Source organism: Micropterus salmoides, unplaced genomic scaffold (genome assembly GCF_014851395.1).
Source record: "Micropterus salmoides isolate LMB-PRFRI ecotype aquatic unplaced genomic scaffold, ASM1485139v1 Ms_hic_scaffold_17, whole genome shotgun sequence".
NCBI lineage: Eukaryota > Metazoa > Chordata > Actinopteri > Centrarchiformes > Centrarchidae > Micropterus > Micropterus salmoides.
The window spans coordinates 31,945,581-31,969,904 of NW_024040817.1; the positions used below are offsets into that span (position 1 = coordinate 31,945,581).

At 43.0% G+C, this 24,324-nt stretch overlaps 2 protein-coding genes across 4 annotated transcripts in view; one reads left to right on the forward strand and one right to left on the reverse strand.

Moving 5' to 3' along the window:
- Positions 1-1,794: 1,794 nt before the first annotated feature.
- Positions 1,795-8,611, reverse strand: thap7 (THAP domain containing 7). Of its 2 annotated transcripts, none has more exons than XM_038725487.1 (5): positions 8,421-8,611; positions 6,609-6,688; positions 5,369-5,506; positions 5,117-5,227; positions 1,795-3,755 (listed from the first exon to the last, which is right to left on the reverse strand). In XM_038725487.1, exons 1-5 carry the CDS (start codon positions 8,469-8,471, stop codon positions 2,399-2,401), a joined length of 1,737 nt encoding a protein of 578 aa, XP_038581415.1. In that variant the 5' UTR covers positions 8,472-8,611; the 3' UTR covers positions 1,795-2,398. The 2 variants fall into 2 exon arrangements, with proteins under 2 accessions (XP_038581415.1, XP_038581416.1); XM_038725488.1 differs by having other exon boundaries at positions 7,538-8,611.
- Positions 8,612-19,852: 11,241 nt separating this feature from the next.
- Positions 19,853-24,324, forward strand: part of arhgef1a (Rho guanine nucleotide exchange factor (GEF) 1a) — a 51,587-nt gene continuing 47,115 nt past the window's right edge. For both annotated transcript variants that reach the window (XM_038725041.1, XM_038725042.1), the window contains exon 1: positions 19,853-20,106. In XM_038725041.1, coding sequence (XP_038580969.1) covers positions 20,044-20,106 — 63 coding nt within the window. In that variant the 5' untranslated portion in view covers positions 19,853-20,043. The remainder of the gene's footprint in view (positions 20,107-24,324) is intronic.

Here is a 24,324-nt window from a genome sequence, read left to right on the forward strand (position 1 = left end):
TGGGTTCAGGAGGCAGACACCATCTCCACATTTAAGAGTAGGCTTAAGACTTTCCTCTTTGATAAAGCTTATAGTTAGGGCTGGCTCAGGTGAGTCCTGAACCATCCCTTAGTTATGCTGCTATAGGCCTAGACTGCCGGGGGATTTCCCATGATGCACTGAGCTCCTCTCTCCTCTACTTTCTCTCCCTCTGTATGCAACCTTATCCCATTATTGCATGTTACTAACACAACTTCTCCCCTTTCTGGTAGTCTTGTGCTTTCTCGTCTCTCTCCTCTCTCCTATCACTTCCTGCAGGTTTTCTAGCTCTGGAGCTGTGGAGTCTGGATCTGTGGCTGCGGGTCGCCTGCTGCCCCCGTGTTCCTGCTCGACACCCTCTGCTACAACAACTATTGTTGCTAGTCCTATTGTTATTATTGTTATTATAATCATTAACATTACGATGGTTACCATTAACACTATTATAAATATCTGTACCATTTTTCATTTAGTCTATAGCAACATCACCTTTACTGTCTGTACCTCTGTGTGTATACTGTGTAGGCTGCCTCCCTCCCCTCTCTCTTCTTCCATCCCTCTCTCTCCTTCACCCCCAACCGGTCGAGGCAGATGGCCGCCCACCCTGAGCCATGGTTCTGCTCGAGGTTTCTGCCTCTTAAAAGGAAGTTTTTCCTTGCCTCTGTCGCCTAGTGCTGCTCTTGGTGGGAACTGTTGGGCTTCTGTAAATAGCATCATAGAGTACGGTCTAGACCTGCTCTTTTATGAAAAGCGCTGTGAGACAACTGTTGTTGTGATTTGGCGCTATATAAATAAAACTGAATTGAATTGAATTGAATTAAATAAGTGTTTCACTTCTATAAAGTTGAGTTGGGGTGTGGGTGCTGGGACTCACCAAAGAAAGATTAAAAACAGAATGGTCTAAATCTCTGACTTAGAGTCCTTGATATGAGTCAAACTCCCAAAACACTGGATCCTACATTTCCCATAATGCAACTTGATAGCACCCTATGGGCAGAAATATTTGTCTCTATTGCACCCCTAACACCTTTTAAGCCTTCAAAGGATAGGGATGCTGGAAAAGCAAAACTTGGCACACCAGTCAGAAGGGATGAAAAATGTCTCAGTACTGCACAATAAAAACTTTCAATGAAGCAGCCCCGGCCGTACATTTCACCTTGATGTATGAAATTTGAGAGACAGATGTATCGTCTCTAGGCTTACAAAAAGCTTCTTGGAGCCATACGCTAAACCCAACAGGAAGTCCGCCATTTTGAACTGAATTTGAAATTTTAGTATTTATGCATAAACTCTCTAAACCTGAGCATACACTTTGTCTCACTCTGTCACTGTTTCCCGGTACTAAAACATCACCCACACAGATTAGGCAGACTTGATGCTACATATTCTTTGTTATTAATGTTCCTTTTGACAGTTATTTATATTTTTGTATAGTCCCATACTGTACAGATATTCCATCAGTTACTTAATTTTAGTAACCTTAGGTGCATCAAAAAGAATGTTAATGGATCAAGAAAACCCTAAGTTGACCAACACAACGTCCACTTAGATTTTCTTAGAATTTGTTGATATTTGTGTGATACAATACTTTCTACTACCTTAAACCCCAAGAACATCCACAAAACCTTTTCACTGCTCTACATGAACAATGCAATGCTTTGCTCCTGCATGAGTCAGAGAACACAGGGTTGCCTGCCTACCTCCCAACAAAGTTGAGATGTAAAAAAAATAATAAAGAGACCCATCAGCAAATCATCAAAAAATCCAAAGACAACAATCTGTTAATGCGTCTCTTAATACTTTCTCACCTCCAGCACATTTAAAAACACCTCAGAATATATATAGCTGAATTCTTTTTCAAAGGCTCAGTAGTCTCCTGAAACAGCTGGACAATATCATTTTGAACAAACATGACACACAGGAGAAAATAATGAATTTGTTGGGAACTATCTTTAGCGGCGGATTTATCCATGTGGCGCTCTAGTGAGTATTTGGGACAGCAGGACGTGTGGTGTGTGTGTTCATGCTGATGGAGTAACATGTCACCCGGTGCAGCAGTGAGGCTCACTGATGGTTTTACGCAGTTTTTGGACAACAATGGAGCTCTATGGCTCAGAGGACGTAGAGATATCAGGCTGTGATATACACACAGGACTCATTAGTACGATGCATTCACTGTTTTTTCGGGTCTGCACACAAAAACACTCAGAACGCCTCTTTACAGTATCTGACTACTGTTGATTCTCTGCTGTCACATTCAGGTCTCCACAACACACAGCATATTCAACTATTCCAGCAGAAAAGACTGACGCAAACAATGGTCCTTCAGTTATTGAATCTGGGCTAACAAAATGACTGGTGCATTTATTCAGAATTCCTGTCAGTTTATAAACTCAGTGCTGAGCTGAAGGTGAAATCCCTCTAGGTGTTCTTTCAGTTTCTCCCTCACATTTTCTCTCATCACCGATGCAGTGTTGTTTGCAGACTGCTGGTCACTATGTTCACTGTCACACGCTGCTTCATCTCTGGACAGAGCCCCACTGGTTTCTGTCATGTGTCCCAAGTCTCCTTTAAGGTCCGCTTGTGACACCAGTATGGTTCGTGCTTCGACAGCAACTCCCTCCATCTTGAGAATGTTTTTCAATCCGTCTTCAGCAGAGGCAGGCACCAGAATGACCTGTCCCTCAGCACTGCCCTGGATCCAAAACAGCTGCTGCTGCAGGTTCGGGTGATGCTCCGGAACCGCAGCCTCGATATCCCCTTCACACGTGTCAGAGAGCAAATTCTGCTGAGAGCCTAAAAACTGCAAACTCTGCTCATGGATTACAGGCAGAGTGACTCCAGCAGGGATCACATGCTGAAGACCTTCAGTTTGGAGCAGGACTTGAGACTTTGTTGCATCCGAGTCACTGGTTTCTACAGCTTTCCAAGGTCGTCTTTCCAAGCTAACTATCTGTATGTCGTTGGCATTTTCAGCTGTGCTACAAGAACTGGTTTCAACAGAGTCCTCATGCATAACAGGCTGGTCTACTTTGACAGTCTTTGAAACTCTGCATGCTACCTGACCACCAACCTGCACCTGTCCTCTTCCACAGTAAAAGCAGTATCCCTTCTCCTTCTCAGACCAGCTGTTGGTGTCTTGAAGAAAATGACCCTCAAACTCTATCTGATCCACACAACTGTCTTCAAACACCCCTGTATCCTCAGCTATAGCATCAGTCTCACTCTCCTCCTGGTTAGAGCCTCCTTTGCCTCGTCCCTTCTCCCCCCCGGGTGTCCAGCTCCCCCTGTTTTGACAACCATCTCGTGACACAAGCAGAGCCTGCTTCAGCCGTTTATCACGGAGCCTCAGCACAGTGCTTCGCAGGCGGTTCTCCCTCCGCCTGGCTGCGTGCAGCTGTCGCAAGGCCTTCTCCAAGCAGTCAATAGCCTGGTCGAAACGTCTCCTCCACAGCAGGGGGAAGAGCTGTGCATAGCTGTGCTCCTTCGACAGGTAGAAGCCTGGAGGAGGGGGCAGGCGCCTCATATAACGTGACGGGGAGAGGGGCTGAGACGGTGGCGAAGGACTTCGTTCTTCCTGTGAGAGGTGCTCCACCCCTGGCAGCTCTTGAGAAGATGCTGGTTTGTTTTCATTGGCCTCCCCAGCTGCTGCTACTGACCTCTGAACTGTGGGTTCTTCTGAAGTCTGACCCATGTCTCTCTCCTGCTGAGGATTCTCCTGGTTGCCGGGATTCTTCCTACAGAAAGATGAAGTCACAAAGGCGGTCTGTTCCATTAGTGTTTCACATGGTACAACATACAGATGGGTGGACAAACATTTTCACATTTTCTTGCTACGTCGTTTCTTCTGGGCAAATGCTAGCTCTTGTCTCGTGCCGTTGTATAATCACTACAGGCCGGCGCCACCAGCATTGTCTCAGTCATGTGTGGCAACGCCTGTCACTTGTTGTGCCTCAACTGAGGGGCCGCATCCTTTAAAGAAGAACGAATGGGTCACAAGGCCTCAAATTCGGAGGACGAGTCCTTCCGATGATGCAACCCCTGAACTGAGACACAGCTTGTCACTTTTCTTTTTTTGTGCTCACATTGTAAATCCATTCAAACCATCTACCCTCGTTTGGTGTTTTGATGATGGTGGTGGAGAGCGCGGTCTAACACGCCACTCCAAAACCCATTGGTGTTCAGCAGGTTTGAGATCATCAACCTTAGCGTAGGCCATTGCGTACGATTCGCATCATTTCCATCCTCATAAAACCATAAAGGGAGGCAGGGACCTGTATTGAAACTTCTGCTTTCCTTGAAAAAACTAAATAAAACAAAATAATAAAATCTTCATTTAATGGTAAGGTGACAGCTGCATTTTCACAGATGACTGGGGGCAGGGATCCTGGCGCTGTCACGAGTCACCCTTGATCGAGACCATCTTTTTAACTGCCTAACTGCTAACTCTCCTGTCATTGCAGATCCTGCCTCTGCCTCCTGCCCTACAGTTACTAATCTAACGCCTCCTCGCGTGAGCGTCCCCACCCATCTTTACACCTGGAAGTCTTTACCCTCATCAGTCAATCATTCATTTCATTCATGCCATGCCTAGCATTCCAGCAATTCCCTGCCTGATCTGCCTGCATATTTTTTAGACTTGATTACAGATTCTAGGCATTCACCTTCCTGCCTCTGGTCGTTACAGGTGCACATTTACTGGTTTGCATGGTACTAGTGACATTGAGAGATACCTGTATTTACTAACTTTGTTAAGAAAGGTGCAACTAAACAATGTTGGTTATTATTGTATCTTTAACCACATTTAAATCTTCAGCACTGTAGTAACAAAAATTAAACTGGTCTATTGTTTTGAGGACTGCCTTTACGTTCAAAGTCACTAATGCCAGAACTGGGAACTGACATTACAATTCCAGTAATTATCTTTTTGCTGCCTATGACTGCAGATAACACATTAGTTGAACTCATGTCTCATTATCATTTTACAAGCTCAGAACCTTTTATATGCTCTTCAGAGTGAGACCTCTTAACTGCTAATCAAAGTTTGGCATGTGAAACGTCATTTCATGAGTAATGACCCTGTTTCAGTTCTGTTTACCTGACAGGAACGTCTTCTCGTTTCTGCAGTGTTCCTGGTCTTTTGCATTTGGTAGTTGAAGAGGAATCAAATACTGTAGGAAATGCATCTTCCTTTAGTCTTCTGATCCCGCTGTGAGTAAAAAAAAGGTCAAACACATTTTAGTCTGCCATCAGCAGACCCATACTTTGCACTAATGGTCAACAACAGAAAATTGAGAGTTGAACGACTGATATCTGTAATCTCTTAGCGTCCTGATGGGAGTCCACAGACCTGCATCCAGTCAGTTCAAAACTTTCTGGGGTGAAGTGTTTGGAGCAAAAGTAGACAAAGTCGGTCTGAGGGTCCCAGTAGTCTGCACGGTGGGAGTTGGTGATCCAAAGGTTCCTCCGAGTTGCTCCTTTGGGTAATCTGGCCATCACAATGACAAACAATTACTGAGCAAAGTAGCAACTGTTGTCACATTTGTCATTTTAACACTTAAGTGTACCAAATAACCCATTGTCAAGTCTGAACAGCAACACTTTCTACAGGCAGATAGGAGCATCAAGGTTATGATCGTTTACAAAAACAAAAGAAATAATGAAAAGTAGATGTGAAGAAACATTGTCATTAACTGAAAAAAAAAAAAAGGCTTTACAAAAAAACAATAACTAACTAAAACTGTATTAGGTATAGGTTTGCAAAACTAACTAAAATAAACGAAAATGAAAGAGAAAGGCGTTTTCGTCTTTGTCAACTTATTTCATACAGCCGACATGAGTCTATATTTTGGGAATATATGGGGCCGGGTGGAACTGACAATGTGGGGCAGTTGTTCTGGCCGGACCGGCAGTTCAGCGGTGCGGGCAGTGGAGGCACCCGTTTGTAAACTGCAGGTGTATTATGCTTTTGTGGTCCACATGAAGAGCTGTCATATGCTGCATGTTCAGCAACTGTCCTACGACGATGTGAATGAGTCAGATTTTAATCGGAATTGGTGTCTCGCTTTATTCGCGTCCATACAGAGCGTAGCAAGTGATGGACCGTTGTTAGCAAGATTTTTGGGAGCATGCCCATGTAACATTAAGGGTAATTTAGATGGGGAGACCCAAGTAGGGGTTGGCTGCTGGCTGGTGAAAAACTAGATCTAAACTTACTGTTTCCAACACCTCAATGTCTTTTTTAAAAAATCTGTCTACACATTAAATAATCATGTCAAACACAGCATGCAAATAACCCAGCTGTGGAGTTCTTGGAAGGTGCATTCATTCATTTTTAGCAGAGCTAGGCAAGCAGCGTATCTCTGCTTCCCACAAGATCCATTTTCTATCAACGAATATTTGCCTCATCAGTTCAGCTCTCGTTGAAAGCTAGATACAGTGCAAAACAAAAATGTAGTCTGCCAAAAAACTGCCATTGTGCTAAGTAAAGTACTGTAATAGTACAATGGAGATGGACCAACAAAATTCCACAGGTTTTTAAAAGTCAGATGCATATGACCATGATGTTTTACGAAATGTAAAATGTTCACTTGTGAAAAGTGATGCCAGCATTACGAGTCTGCCGGTTGTCCCGAGATTTGCAGCCACCTGCTGAGCAATGTCTTGGCATCTGAAAGTGATACAGAGAAAAGTAGTAGTCAATAGTAGTCAGTTATATAGCTTCTCACCTTCCGTATACATCAATGTGCCACAGAACCTGTCAGTTTAGCACTTCTGTTAATGTAAAGGCACAATAAGTCATATACTACTTAAATGACCACAGTTGTTGCTGATCAATGCCAGCCAATTCCCTGTTGCTGCTGAGGTCAAACGCTACTTCACACGTCAGTAAAGACTGTGTTAGGGTGTGAGACCATGGCCCAAGGACGGAATTAACAATTATAAATGTGAAGGTTTCAAAGAGTCCTTAAAAATAAAAATCCATCTGATTGGCTGAGCAGTGTGACCAATGGGTGCATCTAAAATGTTGGAACTATCATTCATGCAATCAGATTGTCTTAGGGGGAAAAAAAGGATATAGTGAAACAGCAGGGAAGGTCAGACTAGAGAATGATTTCCTGGTTGTGGAGAAACTATTGACATAGTCAGAAAGGAGGAAATGATGCAGAGAACAAAGATGCAGCCCGATAACAAAACAGGGCACCAGCAGTCCAAATCTGCTGCGGTCAAGAGATGGAAAAGTTACAAAAGAGACCGCATTTTTAAAGACAATGACAACTGACAAAAGTTCAAATTTACTAATGTAAATTTACCATAAAAAACAGTCTTTGCTGTATTTCTGAAAGAAATCACATTTATCATTTCTTGAGTCTATCTATTGTTACCAACACATTCAGCCCGTTCAGAGAGAACAGACAAACTGGCGAAAGAAGCAGTCATCAAGAAAGTGTTGAAAACAGTATTAATATTATCAAAATCAGAGTGTTGGAACAGCGCAGTGCGGAGAAATGTAACTCACCAGTGACAACAGGACTGACATAACACAACAACAGGGAGACATTTACGCTCAATCCAAAACAAGGCAGGTGAACTGAGAAGCAGGGGAACAAAACGCAGAGAGCAGGTATTTACGCAGACTGAGAACACTGCTCATCACAGGAAAACATCCAAAGGGTCTGTGTGCTCTGCCATGGGTCCAGCTTATCCAGACATCATGCAGGACGTGGACACAGGGAGGACAAGACATGAGGACACAGTGAGTGGACAGTGTTAGGAGAATATCTGGATGGCGACACCGTGTTCCAGGGAGGGAAGGCTTTGATTTTTAAGGACGACAAAAAGACTTTAAAGACGAATGAAACCTGAAGGTGGCAGTAACGCAACACCGTGGATAACAACTGCCTAAAACCCATGCTAAAACCTCCCTAGGAGTAAAAGAAGGAGTAGAAGAAGAAGAATAGGCAGCGTTGATAGCATTGGCTGCTGTAACGCTTAGGGAAACATAAACAAACAGTGTCTAGCCAGCGAAATGTTTAGGAAAGAAAATAGACCTAACGTTCAATATATCAACGTTTTACGTCCAGCATGTGAAACGCTGTTTTTGTGGCCCGCCGGCGGTTCCAGCGGTGTGTCTCCTCGTTACGACTGCATTTAAAACTGTTAATCAGTTTACCGCCAAGCGCATTCGCTTTGGAGATATTTCAGTGAAACAGGGAATAACGTTACTGGGTAACTTCACGCTATTATCATGCAGCTGCTGACACGTCCTTTCCCTGCTGCCAGCTAACGTTGTCACGCTAATGTGACATCATGTAACAAGCTAACTCGGTGTAAAAGTCATGGACTCAAGTTGACTTACAGTTTTCGGTTCAGTATATCATTTATACATTCTAAAATATTACCCCTGCACTGCAGATGTCGACCTCACAAAGATGGCGGATCTGTTCTTTCATCCGTCTTCCTCATTTTGTCGTCACCCTTTTTTTTTTTGTAAAGAAAAAACTTTATTTATAACCCGCAGCACACTCCAAAGAAGACAATGTATTCATCCCGAAGGGAAGTTGCAGTAGCAGCAGTTTACACGAAAAACAAAACAAACAAATCACAGACTTACACAACTTGCCTAAATAAATCCATATGTATGATCAATGTGTGTGTGTGTGTGTGTGTGTGTGTGTATAAATACATGCATGGCTAAGTAATAAGAAAATAATTATTACAAATGCATTTTCAGAGGCATTAAAATACATTTGAATATGAGAGTGAGTTGTATTTTCAATCAAGCCTATAAATGTATGTAAAACTACAGGACAATCTTATTAATATAATACTAATATTAATTTTCTGTAGGTCTAGAGCAGAGCTTTTCAAAGTGGAAGGCGGGCCACACCAGGGGGCTCCAAACAGATTCAGTGGAGGATCAGTGAAATGAAAGTGAAAAAGGATTACATTAGTTATTTCTTTAGTTCTACGCGGTCTGAGCAGTTTTCAAAGCTAGCTAGCACCAGAGTCATTTTCAGACAAGAAGCGATTGATGCGCCCAGTTAATCATTTACAATGAGAGTTGAGCAGCATCGGACAAGCAGAAGCGATCATGTGAAGCTGTCGCGGTCCTGCTCATCTCACACACATATGCCGCCTGCTTCCAGAGTTTAATTGTCTTGACACAGTGGAATTTGTTGCCCATCTTTCCTGGCAATAAATGAAACAGTTATCATTTCATGAGACTTTATCATCTGTTAATTTTAATACTTAATACATTGTTTTTAGGACTAATTAAAGAAATGTACAATACACTGTATAATGCTACATGGTAAATAAAAGGCTTCAAATAGACCCAGTGATCAGTGATCAGCAATCGGTGATCGGCCCAAAATATCCTGATCGGAGCACCACTACGATACGTATGGTACTGTTGGCTATTCCTGCTATTTTAGTAGTTTCTTCAAACAAGAAAATGATGAATTAAACAGGCCGAACTGTTACTAATGTGTCTTTGCTCTATTTATTCAACACAAATTAAAACATACAAGACACAACAAATAAAACAAAACAATAATGACACAAATATGTGTAAATCATCATCATCAATCATTAGTTAATTTACTAGTACACCTTTAGAAGAGAGAGATCTGATGTTTAAGAGTCCACATTTAACTCTCCTATTCGTTTGCACTATTGCTCTTGTTGTTTTAATTTTTATGAGGTTTTTATGCACAGCTCCTCTTCTGTTTACCTTTGATTTAAATAATTTCGATGGTCGGGGGCAGACACCGTCACTATAGGATTTTCACTAAGTAACTCCTGAAATGGAGGAGCAGAAAAGTGTGTTAGACTGCGACTCTGCGTAGGGTTTTGGGTGGGTAACTGCTGAAAAAGAAGGGCAGAGAAGTGTGTTAAACTGCGACTCTGCCTCCTGGTCTCAACTCTGGGTTGTCCTGGATTTGGTCCACTAATAAACTTTGTTTTTGCATATGTACACACCGACTCAACATTAATCTTAGTGACCTCCGATTGGCGTAACCGGGAGTCATTACCGCCGACGTGAATAACAATCTTACTGTATTTACGTTTATCCTTAGCCAGCAGTTTCAAATAAGACTCAATGTCGCCCGCTCTGGCCCCAGGGATGCACTTAACTATGGCCGCTGGCTTCGCTAAATTCACGTTTCTCAAAATGGAGCTGCCAATGATCAGAGTTGGTTTCTCAGCGGGTGTGTCGCTGAGTGGGGAAAATCTGTTAGAAACGTGAACAGGTTGATGATGCCCCGTGGACTTTGAATGCTTACGACTATTCCTCCTTCGGACAGTCACCCAGCCACCCCTTCCTGGCTGCACAGGAGATGCCGGGGGACGGCTACCACAGGCTAACTCAGGCCATTCCGCACAGACTACCGGGAAATTAATTAACTACATAACTGAACAGTAACCAGGTGCTTCAGTGTGAATCAGTAGTTTAAGGTGTGCATGAGGGACGAGATAGTGTGTGGGTGTTGTAGGGTGCTTAAAAAAGAACAGAAGGAAAACTGAGGTAACACTGCAGTCCTCATGGCAGTGTGCCTGCAGGAGAGAAGAGTGGGAGTGAGAAGCAGAGAGAGCAGACCAAGAGCATGAGTAACATCACCTTGATTTCATAGGTTGGGATCACTGGGCCCAGGTGTTAACAGGGGGCACTAATCAAGATCCTGCCCAACTAGGGTTACCAGATGAGAATGAGTGAAATTCGGGACGGTGGAGGGAGGGGGGCTACCGTTACATTAGTGTCAATGAACATTAAAACACGTGAAAATCAAAACCCAACGGTGGTCATGATTAGATTTTTCTGAGGTTTATTGTTGTGATGTGTACATTGTCAGGTTATTTGCTAGCCGCCATAGACGGATGGACGTAGTGTCTGTGATGTCACCCGTAGGTTTCTGAAGAACTGTTTTAAAGTCCAAAGTTGGTGGAGCTGGTTGTCGCCATCTTGGCCGTGCGTCACCTTGCGTCGCTCCCGGATAACAAAAAATGAGCAAAGAGGCGGGTCATGGGTGGAGCTGATGTGACTGAAACCATGCCCACCTAGCGCAATGTGACTGAGTTAGCTCAAGATAAGAAGCTAATGCTATATGCTACTCTGCTTTAGCAGATGTAGCTTCTAAACCCCCGGGGCTGTATGGTGGAGGTTGGTAGCCTGTGGCCGTGTTGTTACCAGTCTATGATCGCTACCAGCTTACACTTGAGGTAAGTTACCTGAAACTATACAACAACACTTAAAATATTATTTATCTGTTATTGACATTATACTACACAAGGTTTAAATGCTTCAATGATTTTTAATATATAAATGTGGTAATGTTAATTTGCAACACTAGTTTTTATCATGACTAACGTTGACAGTTAATCATGACTGTTGTTGCCGCTGAACGTTACAGCAATCAACAGCACTGTGTGAGATTATTGTCTTGAATATAACTGTTGAGATGGAAAGATACTTTGATATTTGTCACAAGATGTTTATTTCTTTCATTGATCAGTTCTTGATGAGGTCCTGATGCCTTTTCGTCTGTTACATGTAAATGTAAATGCTCCATATTTGTATAGTGCCTTTCTAGTCTTTTCGACCACTCAAAGCGCTTTTACACTACATCTGCATTCACCAGTCATATACACAGTTTAAACTCTAAGTAACATTACTAGTCTTGGCTACTGGACATTTGACAGGTGATATAACAGGACAACACAAAAACATTTAAAGACTGTCATCTATATTTTGTATCTTGTTCCATGTTCTCCCATATGTGACATAATAGTAGTGTCAACATAAATGAGCCTTCTTTTAGAGGACCATCTAAAAAAACTAGGACATCGCAGGGATGTTCATTGTGAGCACTAGAGCCAGACTAAGAGATTAAAGGTTTGAGAAACCTTTACTGGTGTTTTACGTTAGTTAGGTGATTAGAGAGCTCTTCTCCAGTTGACATTTTTGTATTATAAATTATTAATTTGAGAGTTTCCATGAGCTGTAAACTGTAATCATCAAGATGTGAACAAAAAAAGGGCTTGAAATACTTCACTTTGTGTAATGAATCTAGAATATTATATTACTGAAAGTTTTAGGAGACCCCTCCGAATCATTGAATTCAGGTGTTCCAATCACTTCCACAGCCACCGGTGTATAAAATCAAGCACCTAGGCATGCAGACTGCTTCTACAAACATTTCTGAAAGAATGGGTCGCTCTCAACTGTGATAGGTTGCCACCTGTGCAATAAGTCCATTCGTTAAATTTCCTCACTACTAAATATTCCACAGTCAACTGTTAGTGGTATTGTAACAAAGTGGAAGTAACAGGTAAAAAAGAAACTCAGACACAAAGTGGTAGGCCACATAAAATCACAGAGCGGGGTCAGTATGCTGAGGTGCACAGTGCGCAGAAGTTGCCAGATTTCTGCAGAGTCAATAGCTACAGACGTCCAAATGTCATGTGGCCTTCAGATTAGCTCAAGAACAGCACATAGAGCTTCATGGAATTGCAGAGCAGCTGCATCCAAACCTTACATCACCAAGTGCAATGCAAAGCGTTGGATGCAGTGGTGTAAAGCACGCCGCCACTGGACACTAGAGCAGGGGAGATGTGTTCTCTGGAGTGACTAATCACGCTTTTCTGTCTGGCAATTTGATGGATGAGTCTGGGTTTGGTGGTTGCCAGGTAAATGGTACTTTCCTGACTGCATTGTGCCAAGTGTAAAGTTTGGTGGAGGGGGGCATTTATAATCCTCTCGGAATGTCTTTTAATAGCCATTTATCAAACAACTGTTGAGCACCTGTTGCTGTTGACTTACAGCTGTCACCTCTCTGTCATCCACAGCCACTGTATGTTACACATGCAGCTGGCGCTGTAGATTAATAAACCAGCTGCTGCGCTGGTTTGACTCATAACAGTCTATGGTTTGACTGCGCCTGAACGCTCCTCTACGAAGCTAGTGCTAATGGTGGAGATGACTTCCTGTGGTCTACTCTTTGGCGTACCGGCACCAGTACTCTTCTCTGCCCTCTCCATATCTGGTTTTCTGAGCACTACGTGATACTCATCTGTTCCTGTTCTCACCTGCCTGCTAATCTCCGCAGGGAAATTGGGAGCCTTACATGCAGTCGTGTGGATAGTCACTTTTTGTTTTATTATTGACAAGTAGTACTTTGCATAAACAAATCAGAGACTAATAACCATGTAGAGCATTTTTCTTGCACAATAATTTAATAACTAAAAACAACCCACAATATGAAACTGCTGTTTTGTCCAACTGGAATGAAAGAGGTGGTATTCTGCTTTTTAGCTTTTCCCCTCTCCTTTATTGAGTTATATCTCTTTTTTGTGCATGTACCAGGTTTGCAAAGTGAAAAAGCCCAAAGTTCAGCCCAAAGGGAGTTCCCATCTCCCACAGAAAAATCTGAACTGAACTGCCTGAAAACAGCTCATTTGTAGTCCAGCTGTTTCCCTTTCATCTCTGTGACGACGCAGTAAAATGAGCGTCATAATGCTCGCCAAACAGCTAGTCCAACACTCCCCCACAAACACCAGTGGAAAAACACTCATCTGCTGCAGCACACAGTGACAAGACGTCCGCCTACTTCCTCCCCTCTCTCATCCAAACACTAGCTACCCTCCAGGCAGTAAATGCATGTAAAGTTGTTACTGTGATGTAGAGGCAGAGCTCAGTAAAAACTTTATGGATGAAAAATACATTTGAAACTCTCGCTCCAGTCCATGTTGCTAAGCTGGTAAGGGGATATGCATGTACCGAAGCTGTGTTTACCGGCTTCTCAGGGCCCGTCCTACTCTGCTTCTGATTGGCTAGTAGTCCTTAACCAAGAACTGTGCATGTGCAACTCCCAACAAAGATCTTGTAGAGGTAAGATGTATTCCATAGCTAAAATGAAGCCTTCACACACAGGGTGAAAAGAGGAGCTGCAGCAATATGTAGTATGACAAAAAATATGGTGTTTTTTGAAAATGTAAACCTGTTCTGGTGCAAAACCTAAATAAGATTATGAACGTGAAAATGACCTCTTTAATATTATAGGCTACTAATGGTAAGCTATAGTAGCCTGTACTATTATCTGAAATTATAATGAATACACAAACATTAGCACTAATCAAACCTTAACCACAGTGGTGTAGGCCAATATCAGAAAATGGTTTTATTCGTGAAACAGCTAAATCTCAACTAATAAACTATTTGTAGGCGTAAGTGTAACCTATATATTATTATACTAACATTATACTTTCTATTTAATGTTATATATATATAAAAATAATACTTATTAATACACTAATTTATACCTTTACTCCTCCCGGTTGTGGATATATTTTTGTTTATGAAATGGTCAGAAATAACAAGATAATGCATAAATTTCGGTACGCGTACCGATCATGCCTACTGTCGCGAGAAGTCACTATTACTTTAATATTCCATCTGTCATTTCAAAGGACATCAGTCTAGTCTAAGATGAAAAGTGAAATGTTGAAAATGATGCAGTGTATTTCTGTGTGTGCATGGGGACAATGGACTCCCTTCTGCAGCCAGCCTCAAGTGACCACTCAATTGCAATTTTTCGCTCTTCCAGGAGCCTAGATTTTGAGAACCGGAGGTTGCCAATTGGTAGCCGCATGCTAAGTTAATGTAAGTTATGCTTCGCACAGGTACTCATGGCTGGTTAGCTCAGTTGGTTAGAATGTGGTGCTAATAACGCCAAGGGGACAGGTTTAATCCCGTTACAGGCCGATTTGTCTTTGGGGTGGCATTAGCTTGAGAACCCTGCAAACACAGTTTATGGACATTGCTGTGGACAGTAAAGAGATGCATCCACAAACATACTCTAGAGACCACCCCAGATGATGTCTCACTGACACCAGGGTCTTCATTGTGGTAGCTGATCCAGGTCCAGCAGCATCACTGAACAAAAATACCTGTTGTAAATCTATGGTATTTATATTAAATAAACAATTTATTCGAGAAATACTGTATATTAATTAAATCATTTAATATGAATTATTTATTTTTAAACCAGTCTCTCGAGAAGAGAGAACGGCCTATCCATCCTCTCTTTGCACTCCTGTGCTCTCCTCTGCCTCTCTACATCCTGTCTTCCTTAAATAGCTCAAGAAGCTCTCTCCCCTTCTCTCTTTCTCAGCTCTGGCTGGCTTTCCTCCTCCTCCTCCTCTTCCTCTTGGTCACCCACCGGTGTACTTTGCCTTGGTGTGTCCTCAGGGATGGAGGTAATTACGACTGGCGGGGCTCTGGAATGCCTCTGTTCCAACATCTCATGCATGAGGACAAATAACAGCCAAGTTGCAGCAGTGGGTTTCCCGCTCACACCCTCTCCTGACCCTGGACACTTGCAATCCTAAGGCAGAGGAAGTCAATCATGGCAGATAACAACAACAACAACAACAACAACAGCAGCAAAATAAATTTCAGCAAAATTGTGTTTATTAAGTTGAATGATTGAATAATAATTATGGGCTTTGTATAGGACGAGGGCTAATTTAACTATATTCCTAAGTATATCATCACAGAGAACCTGACATGGTCATCCACACTGGTGAAGAAAGCTCAGAAACTACAGTTTTTCTTGAGGAAGCTTAAGAAGTCCAAATTAGTTCTTGTCAGCTTTTACAGAGGAGCATTAGAAAGCATCTGGAAACATCACTAACTGCCATGGGACGTGCACGGCCCAGGACCGGAGGGCAGCGGGTGATTCAAACTGCTCTGAAGATCATTGGTACCCATCTCACAGGCATCAGTGATATCGGTGAGGTGAGGTGCCTGCAGAGCCCAAAGGATACTAAAGGACAGTACCCACCCAGCCACAGCCTGTTCACCCTGCTGCATTCTGGGAAGAGATATAGAAGTTTCTGATGCCACACCACCAGACTGCAGAGCAGCTTTTCCCCCAAACTATCAGACTCTTATACTTTAATGCATCCTCAGCACTGCTCCAGTGATTATAGTTTATTTCTGTGTACCGTTTTTTTTTTATTATTGCTTTTATATTACTGTATATTGTCTGATACGTAGCAGAAGGGCATTACAAACTCAAATTCACTCTACAACTTGTTGTAATGTGACAAATAAATCAACGTTGTACCTTGTACAAGATCGTCAAAATGGAGATATTACAAATGGGCTAATTGCTGCCTTATTTTAAAGCCCCGCGAAGAGGTTGTCACTCTCCCCCTTCAATTTGGTGAATTGAGATGCCTTAAAATGCTTCACACTACCATACAAAAGCAGCTTAAGTAGCAAAATAACCAAGTTGAGGTTAAAGGTGCAATCAGTCCCAACATTTGTAACAGTTACTGGACTTTTCACATGTCTGAAAACCGAACAGGGTTCACAACATGTCTAACTTTAAATAAGCCCACAAGTCGCTGTGTCATCAGGCTATGCAGGGCATTCCAGACATCCGTCTCCCCAGCAAAACTTTTCAGCTCATCCTGGGGGATCCCAAGGCATTATCAGGCCAGATGGGATATGTTATCTCTCCAGCGAGTTCTGGTCTACACCAGGGTCTCCTCCCGGTTGGGCATGCCCGGAAATCCTCCAAAGGAAGGCGACCTGGAGGATCCTTATCAGATGCTCGAACCACTACAGATGGCTCCCTGCAGTGGCTCTATTCCAAGGTCCCTCCAGATGTCAGAACTCCTCACCTATCTCTATGGCTGAGCCCAGCCACCCTACTCATTTCGGCTGCTTGTATCTGTGATCTCCTTCTTTTGGTCACTACACACAGCCTGGATTGAATGCAACGGGTAATACAAGACTGAGGCTAAGATAGTTAAAGAGTTCAAATGGGGGAAACTGTTAGTTAAACGGAACTGCAGTTTGTCGTGGCTGGGTGTGCTCAACTTCGTCTTCCTGTGAACAGGAAGCAGACCCACAGGAACGGGTGTGCTGTTTGGTCACAGGCTGGTCGGTTGTAGCCTCACTGCTTGGGCCTCTGGTAACTCTACTAAGTAGCGGTGGCTCTACACTGGCAGCTCCCCAGACCACGACCCAGCCGTGTACCACACTCTTGTAAAGAATCAGCAGCCTCAGCACATCCGGGAGACAAACAGAAGACTACCACCAGCCCACATAATAAGAGCTACCCCCAGGGAAGAAGACAGTCAAAATCACTCTGTACCTGCACACAGGAGACAAACAGAAGACTCTTGAGCCTAGTGTGTGGCTGGTTAAATAGTTTGCAGATGGATGTCATGCCCAAGCACACCTGTCTGCCATTAGTCCATACCCATGCAATTAACCCAAGTGCAAAAGCACACCCACCAAATACACACTCACTCTAAGTGCTCACCCCTCACACTACCACTGCACAAAAAATTGGCTGATACAGGTCTACCCCGTTACAATACAAACTACTGAACATTATAAAGCCCCACTGTTCTGCTGTTTAATGATTGTAATAGTGAATAGAGACCTACTCAGCTGTACAGGAGCAGTGTAGATCCTTAATATCCTTGTCCCGTGTCTCAAAAGGGAGTTAATACGGTGGTTCATTTTTACTCTTTGATCGTTAACGGTAACGGCTTTATCTTCTGTCTTTAGGTCAGTTTGAAAGCCTGAATAAAACCTTCAAATGCACAATGCAACTGCAAAACTGTCTGCTTCTTTCTGAGGTCGCTTTTTCCAAAAATTAGACAATATTTCTCCAGGGAGTGTAGTAATAGACAGTGGCAGCGACATGATAGAAGTCTGACACGTCCGACTTAGCAAAGTAACTTACAGTGGAGTGGTTTAGCGAAGGGTCAGTTGATTGGAGCCTCCATTCCAGCCTTCTTTCTTGGAATAAGTTTTCCTGGGGAGGCTGAGCAACAGGGGCACAGCCTCTGGTGTCCATTTAGTGATTTCAATACTAACAGTAGTATAAAGTATCTTCAAATCTATTCTAGGACTGACCAACAACAGACGAAGGGAAAGCAAGACAGACCAAAAACTGCTGGTGGTGCTAAACGAAGAGTTAGGGGATCATCATTTCATCCTCTGGGTTCCAAAAATGCCCACATGATTGACCTACAAACCAATACTGCTATCCCTAGAGACACGCCACTACCATGGCTAAAGCTCAGTATAAGCAAAGACAAGTCTGCAGGCGCGTGTCTGTTTTTTTTCTGAAGATCTAAGCCTAAGTCACTCACTTCCGCTTCCGGCTCATGGGAAATTATATACGGTAGTCAATGGCGAGAGACAACTTATCTTTTTATCCCCTTAGAATTGAACCCTGAATTACACATATGATGTTGGTCAATTTAAAATTTGTGTGAAACCGCACAATGAACTACATCTCTCGTCTCGCACAATATACGTCACCAACATGTTAGCGCGGTAAAGCTAGCTAACACTCATTGCTTTCTTGCTACTAGCTAGATAATGTAGCTCTGGTCCACGCAGAAATATATATCACCTGATGTGTTTAATCCAACGACTCCTGGCGCTTTTATCACATCATCCTCTCATGTAAGTGTTTTGATGTTGGCTTCAGTCATTGACAGAGAAAGTTATGACGTCACATACACAACTTTTGTGTTTGTGGTCTTTGTAATTACGTATTTTCACAGTCTTATGTCTCAACAGTCTTACATCAAACTACGACCTTCTTTAATTTAAAATGTATCTTTTAAATCGACAAAGATCATATGTGTAATTCAGGGCACAATTCAAACGGGATCAAAATATTTGTTGTCTCCTGCCATTGACTACCGTACAGTATTTTTCCGAAATAAGGTCCCATGGTGGTCCACCGGAAGGGGAGGGACTTTGGCTCTCTATAATGTGAGTGAAGACTGCAATTGCATGGCACTTTGTCGAAACCTTTCCTGCTATACTGGTGCAGTCTTCCTCCCTCCTCACTAGGGAAATCAACACATACAAGCACATGACACACACACACACACACACACACACGCACACACACACACGGTTAAGGTGTCAAATCTCAGTAGCCAAGTGGTAACCAGTGGCAACACAGGTTTAGACCATAAAGTGGATGAGCATTCTGGTTATGCTGAAAAAGCCTCCCTGGCACTTCCTAAAGAATCAAAATGAAGACTAATACTCTTTTTCCAAACCTGCCCTGTCAATTTATTGATAGCTTGTACAGCAGCTCACATATACACACAGACACACACTAGTGTCACTATGCTGAAACACAATAAAACACAAATAAAAATGTAGAGACACAGTGAAAAAAAATTTCAATGTAAGAACCAAAGTGATTTAATTTATGTTAATGTGTGAGTCAGTTTCTAGCATGTGAGATCTGTTTTATATACATATGTGAAACTTATTCCACTATGGTGTCTGAGAGAATATGTCATTATCAGCTGATTAATTAAATTTTCAGCATTCATTAAACCAATAATCCTAACTGGATGATATAATTATTTTACTTTAATAAATACTCCCAATAATAATGCAACAGACAGATAAAATCCTCTATGTCAGGGACCAAATTTTTTTTTTAAATAATCTGCTCACCTTCCAAGTATAGGAGATGAATACTTTCAGATGCTTGTGTTGCAATTTGAGTTTCTGTCATGAACGTTTTGATAAGCTGATAAGGTGATGCAAGGCTTCAACTTTTGTTTCTTGTCTCAGTGTGAATAGCTGCTGTAAATGCATTTTGTAAATGGTTTCATATTGGGACATAGCAAAGAGCAAATAATAGTCTATACCAGGCATTCAAAGACAGCTTAACACTGTGTGTGTGTGCGCGCATGTGTTTGTGCGTGCATGTGTGTATGTGTGTGTGAGGGGGCGGTGATGATTCAGAAGTCAGATTTCTCACAGGAACAGCCACTTCACTAGAAGCAGAAGCACATTGCAGTTGGCCAGTGAGGAAAGATTTTTAGTTTTTCTCTCTTTGGTAGGGATCTGAGAGATCCACAGAGAAGCCTACAAACGTTAATACTGGATATTTTATTTTCTGTCTGCCTGCTGACTGCCTTTTTAATCTGTAACTTTGAGAAAATACAGTTGTCACAATGTCCAGAGTTGCCAATCTGTCGAAGCTGCGGCAAGAGAGGATGAAGGAGATCAACCTGCGGGTGAGTGGGCACTATGTTCATCACTGAGTGGAACATTCAAGAAAATAACATCAAGCAATGGCATCTGACTAACTTCAGTCCCTGCCAGCCTTACAGTGTTTAAATAGACAACCACCAGTTCTGTGTAAAATGGTGCGACGTAATTGATTAGAGGAAAATCTGAACTTACTGACTATTCATTATTGTAGATAAAGAGAGCTTAATACTAATTCATACAAATTTTTTTTCATTTCCTGTCTCTGTTTTTTGTCACTTCCCCCTTCTTTTTATATCATATGTCATTCCCTGTTTGTGTACTCATTTCCTCTTTGCGACAGCACCACAGGCCTCTCACTACTCATAGCTGCATTGCCCATACATCACTTCTAAGCTAGATATGTATTTGTGAATGTAGGTGGTAGTGTGTATATATGTTTGCTTGTACACAGTGTGCTTGCTCACTAGATATTAGACTATAGCAACAGTTGCCATAGAAATAGCAGTGAGTGTGTGTGTGTGTGTGTGTTATGACTGCTTTCTGTGAGAATGTTGTAGGCCTCAAATGCGTATATATATATATAAAGACTTTTGCACCAGTCTTACAGCCGCAGGTGTGAGGCATTCTCATGTGCTAGGTGCGCATACTAGAGGGTCACACAAAAAATAGGTGGAGACATGTTGATTATGTAATTTGCTGGATTTCCTAAGGTCACATAATTTGCACTTCTTGTGAACCATCAGCTGTACGTCATAGCCACCCGCCACTTGCAGCACTTGAGCCTGATCCTTCTCTCTCTCCAATCCATCTCCTTTTTCATTTCTCCTTCTCTTCTTGGTTTGCAATATGTTCCAGTAGCTGACTGTAATTAGCTGCTGCTTTTTAGACTATAGGCAACAGTGATCAATTCAATGCATGTCACACTGTGCAAGTTGGGTCTTGTAATGTAGTGTGTGTCCTGACCTTACTAGGGGTCACCAAAGCTTCACAGGGCCCTCTTGAGTTTAAGAAAAAATGTTTCTGAGATATGGCTTAGCATATAATTAATTTATGTAAAGAAAACAACTATTAAGATATAAACTTAAAACTCTTGCAAGATAAGGGCACATTGTAAAGCCCTGGGAGAAACAGGGGTGCTTGATGCAGCCGTGGCGGCTGCCATGATGGTTCTCTGTTGCTGACGATGGTCTTGCCAGTTGCAGTAATCTAGCCATTGACCAAAGGATTGCTGAGGCCACTGACGTGGTGTCTGATGCTTTCTCTTTCGTCCAACACCAATCTCATGGTGTCCAACATGGCATGGAAATGCTGTCCGAAAGCCGTCCAAGCTGATGGTAGTCTCAATGAGGTCCTTCCACGATGCCTCGGGTATAGAGGATGGTTGTAGCCAGATGTGCCTGTGGATCTTTTGTCTGCCACATTGCAAGCCCAGTCTGAGTCATGGTGACAGAGGCACAGATGGTGAGGGTCACTCTGCCAGCCTTGCTAACCTCCATTGGATGGGAAACATAGTCAGACAGGGTCGCGTTTTGTTTGGCTGAGAGGGGAGATCACCCGCCATATCTGGAGCAGGCCGCCTATCAGAATCAGTTTTATTGCCAGGTATGTGTACACATACAAGGAATTTGACTCAGGATTGTACATTGCTCACGATGTGTTTACTCATACAATAATACAATAACACAATAATAAAATAAATCAGACACAGGCTACAGTGTAGACAACACAAATACACACATTATGAACAAAAAACAATATAGACATATTGATAAATAGTGCAGTGAGCAGAGTGCAAAGGATGCAGGAATAAAATATTATTATCATTATTATGTACATGTCGGAGGTGGATGTGATATACAGGTACACATACACATACGTTCACAGCCATACCAATGTAAACCCTGCTACTGCTGAATGACAGAAACTAAGCAGTTTTGCTTGGCCAGTACTTGGATGGGAAACCCCCTGGGAAAACTAAGTTTCTGCATTTCTGGCCATCCTAATCATCCCCCACAGTAATAATTGGCTAAATGTTTTTCTTTTGCCTCAAGCTGATGTGTGGTGAGCGTTCTGGCGCTAAATGGCTGCTGTGCGTCATTCAGGTGGGTGCTACACATTGGTGGTGGTTGAGGTGAGTCCGCCCCACTTCACTGTGAAGCGCATTGAGTTTCAATGATAAAGCGCTATATAAATGTAATTCATTATTATACATGCATACATGTACACATGTACACAGTGCGATGGAGAATAGTGCAAAGGATGTATATACAATATGACAATATAACAGGATGAACAGCTCTGAAATAGAGAATGGTGAATAAATAATGTTAGCCAGTAAACAGGTGGCTGATTAGAGACAGAGTTACTGGGTTATTGCACATGAATTGTTCCTGACACTGTGAGTCAGAAAGCAGCTGTTCATCAGAGTGATGGCTTATGGGAAGAAACTGTTCTTGTGTCTATTGGTTTTGGCGTACAGTCCTCTGTTGCTCCTACCAGAGGGGAGGAGCTGGAACAGGTTGTGAGATGTATCTGCAGTGATGTTTCCTGCCCGTTTCCTGACTCTGGAAATGTATAAGTCCTGAATGGAGGGCAGGTTGGCACCAATGATCTTTTCTGCAATGACTGTTGTGTCGTCAGTGAACTTCAGGAGTTGGACAGATGGGTCTCCTGAGTCGTTGGTGTAGAGGGAGAAGAGCAGTGGGGAGAGCACACACCCCTGGGGGGCGCCAGTGCTGATAGTCCGGGTGCTGGATGTGATGTTCCCCAGCCTCACCTGCTGACTCCTGTCAGTCAGGAAGTCTGTGATCCACTGACAGGTGGAGGCTGGCACACTGAGCTGGGTGAGTTTGGTGCTGAGGATGTCTGGGATGATGGTGTTGAACGCCGAGATGAAGTCCACGAACAGGATCCTTAAATATGTCCCTGGAGCGTCGAGGTGTTGCAGAGTCCTAAGCTGACTGCATCATCCACTGACCTGTTAGCCCTGTAGGCAAACTGCAGGGGGTCCAGCAAGGGGCCTGTAATGTCCTTCAGGTGGGCCAACACCAGTCTTTCAAAGGACTTCATGACTACAGATGTTAGGGCGACAGGCCTGTAGTCATTTAGTCCAGAGATGGAGGGTTTTTGGGGGACCGGGATGATTGTGGAGTTCACACAGCTCCAGTGATCTGTTAAAGATCTGTGTGAAGATGGGGGCCAGCTGGTCTGCACAGATTTTCAGGCACGATGGTGACACACCGTCAGGTCCAGGAGCCTTCTTGATCTTCTGCTTTTGGAAGAGGTGGCTCACGTCCTTTTCACAGATCATGAGTGCAGATGAGAGGTCAGAGAGGGGTGTGTCAGAGGCGGAAGGTGACTGTTTGAAGATGGTGTTTGAATAGGGGAGAGGTGTGACTGAGGGCTTTTCAAACCTACAATAAAAATTATTCAGCTCGTCTGTCAGTTGTTGAGAACCAGCAGTGTTGGGGGATGGTCTCTCCACACTGACGCAGGGTCGCTGGCTGCAAAGCTGTTATTTAGCTTTTCAGCGTAGCTCCTCTTTGCCGCTTTGATCTCTTTAGGTAGCGTGTTCCTGGCCTGGTTGTACAAGAATCTGTACCGACTTCTGAAGGCCTCCTCTTGTGGTCTGATGAAGCTGCCTGAGTTTCGCTGTGAACCAGGGTTTTTGGTTATTGTATGTGCGGAAGGTTTTAGTCGGCACACACGTCCTCACAAAAACTGTAAGTTGTCACAGTGTCAGATAGTTTGTCCAGGTCAGTGGCTGCAGCCTCAAAAACACTCCAGTCAGGTGAAATGTAAACAGCGACCAGAACAATTGAGGAAAACTCCCGCGGTGAATAAAATGGTTTACAGTTTATGAATAATGTTTCTAAGTGGGGGCTGCATGATTTCTTCAACACTGTGACATCTGCAAACCAACCTTCGTTTATGTAGAGACAGAGTCCGCCTCCCCTTGTTTTTCTCGTGAGCTCCCTTTCACGATCCGCACACATGAGATTAAATCCCGGTGGGTGAAGTGCGCTGTCCAGATGTGCAGGGAGAGCCAAGATTCAGTAAAACAGAGGCCGGCAGATCTGCAGAAGTCCGTGTTATTTCTGTTCGCTATCGTCAGGGAAGTTGAACCCACTAGTGATAGCTTGAGAGGGCAAAGCCTATGAACCTATGGTTCTATTTTATTTTAGATGCTATTTATGGTATAGATATTTAGATGGTTATATTAGAAATAGACCACTGTTTAA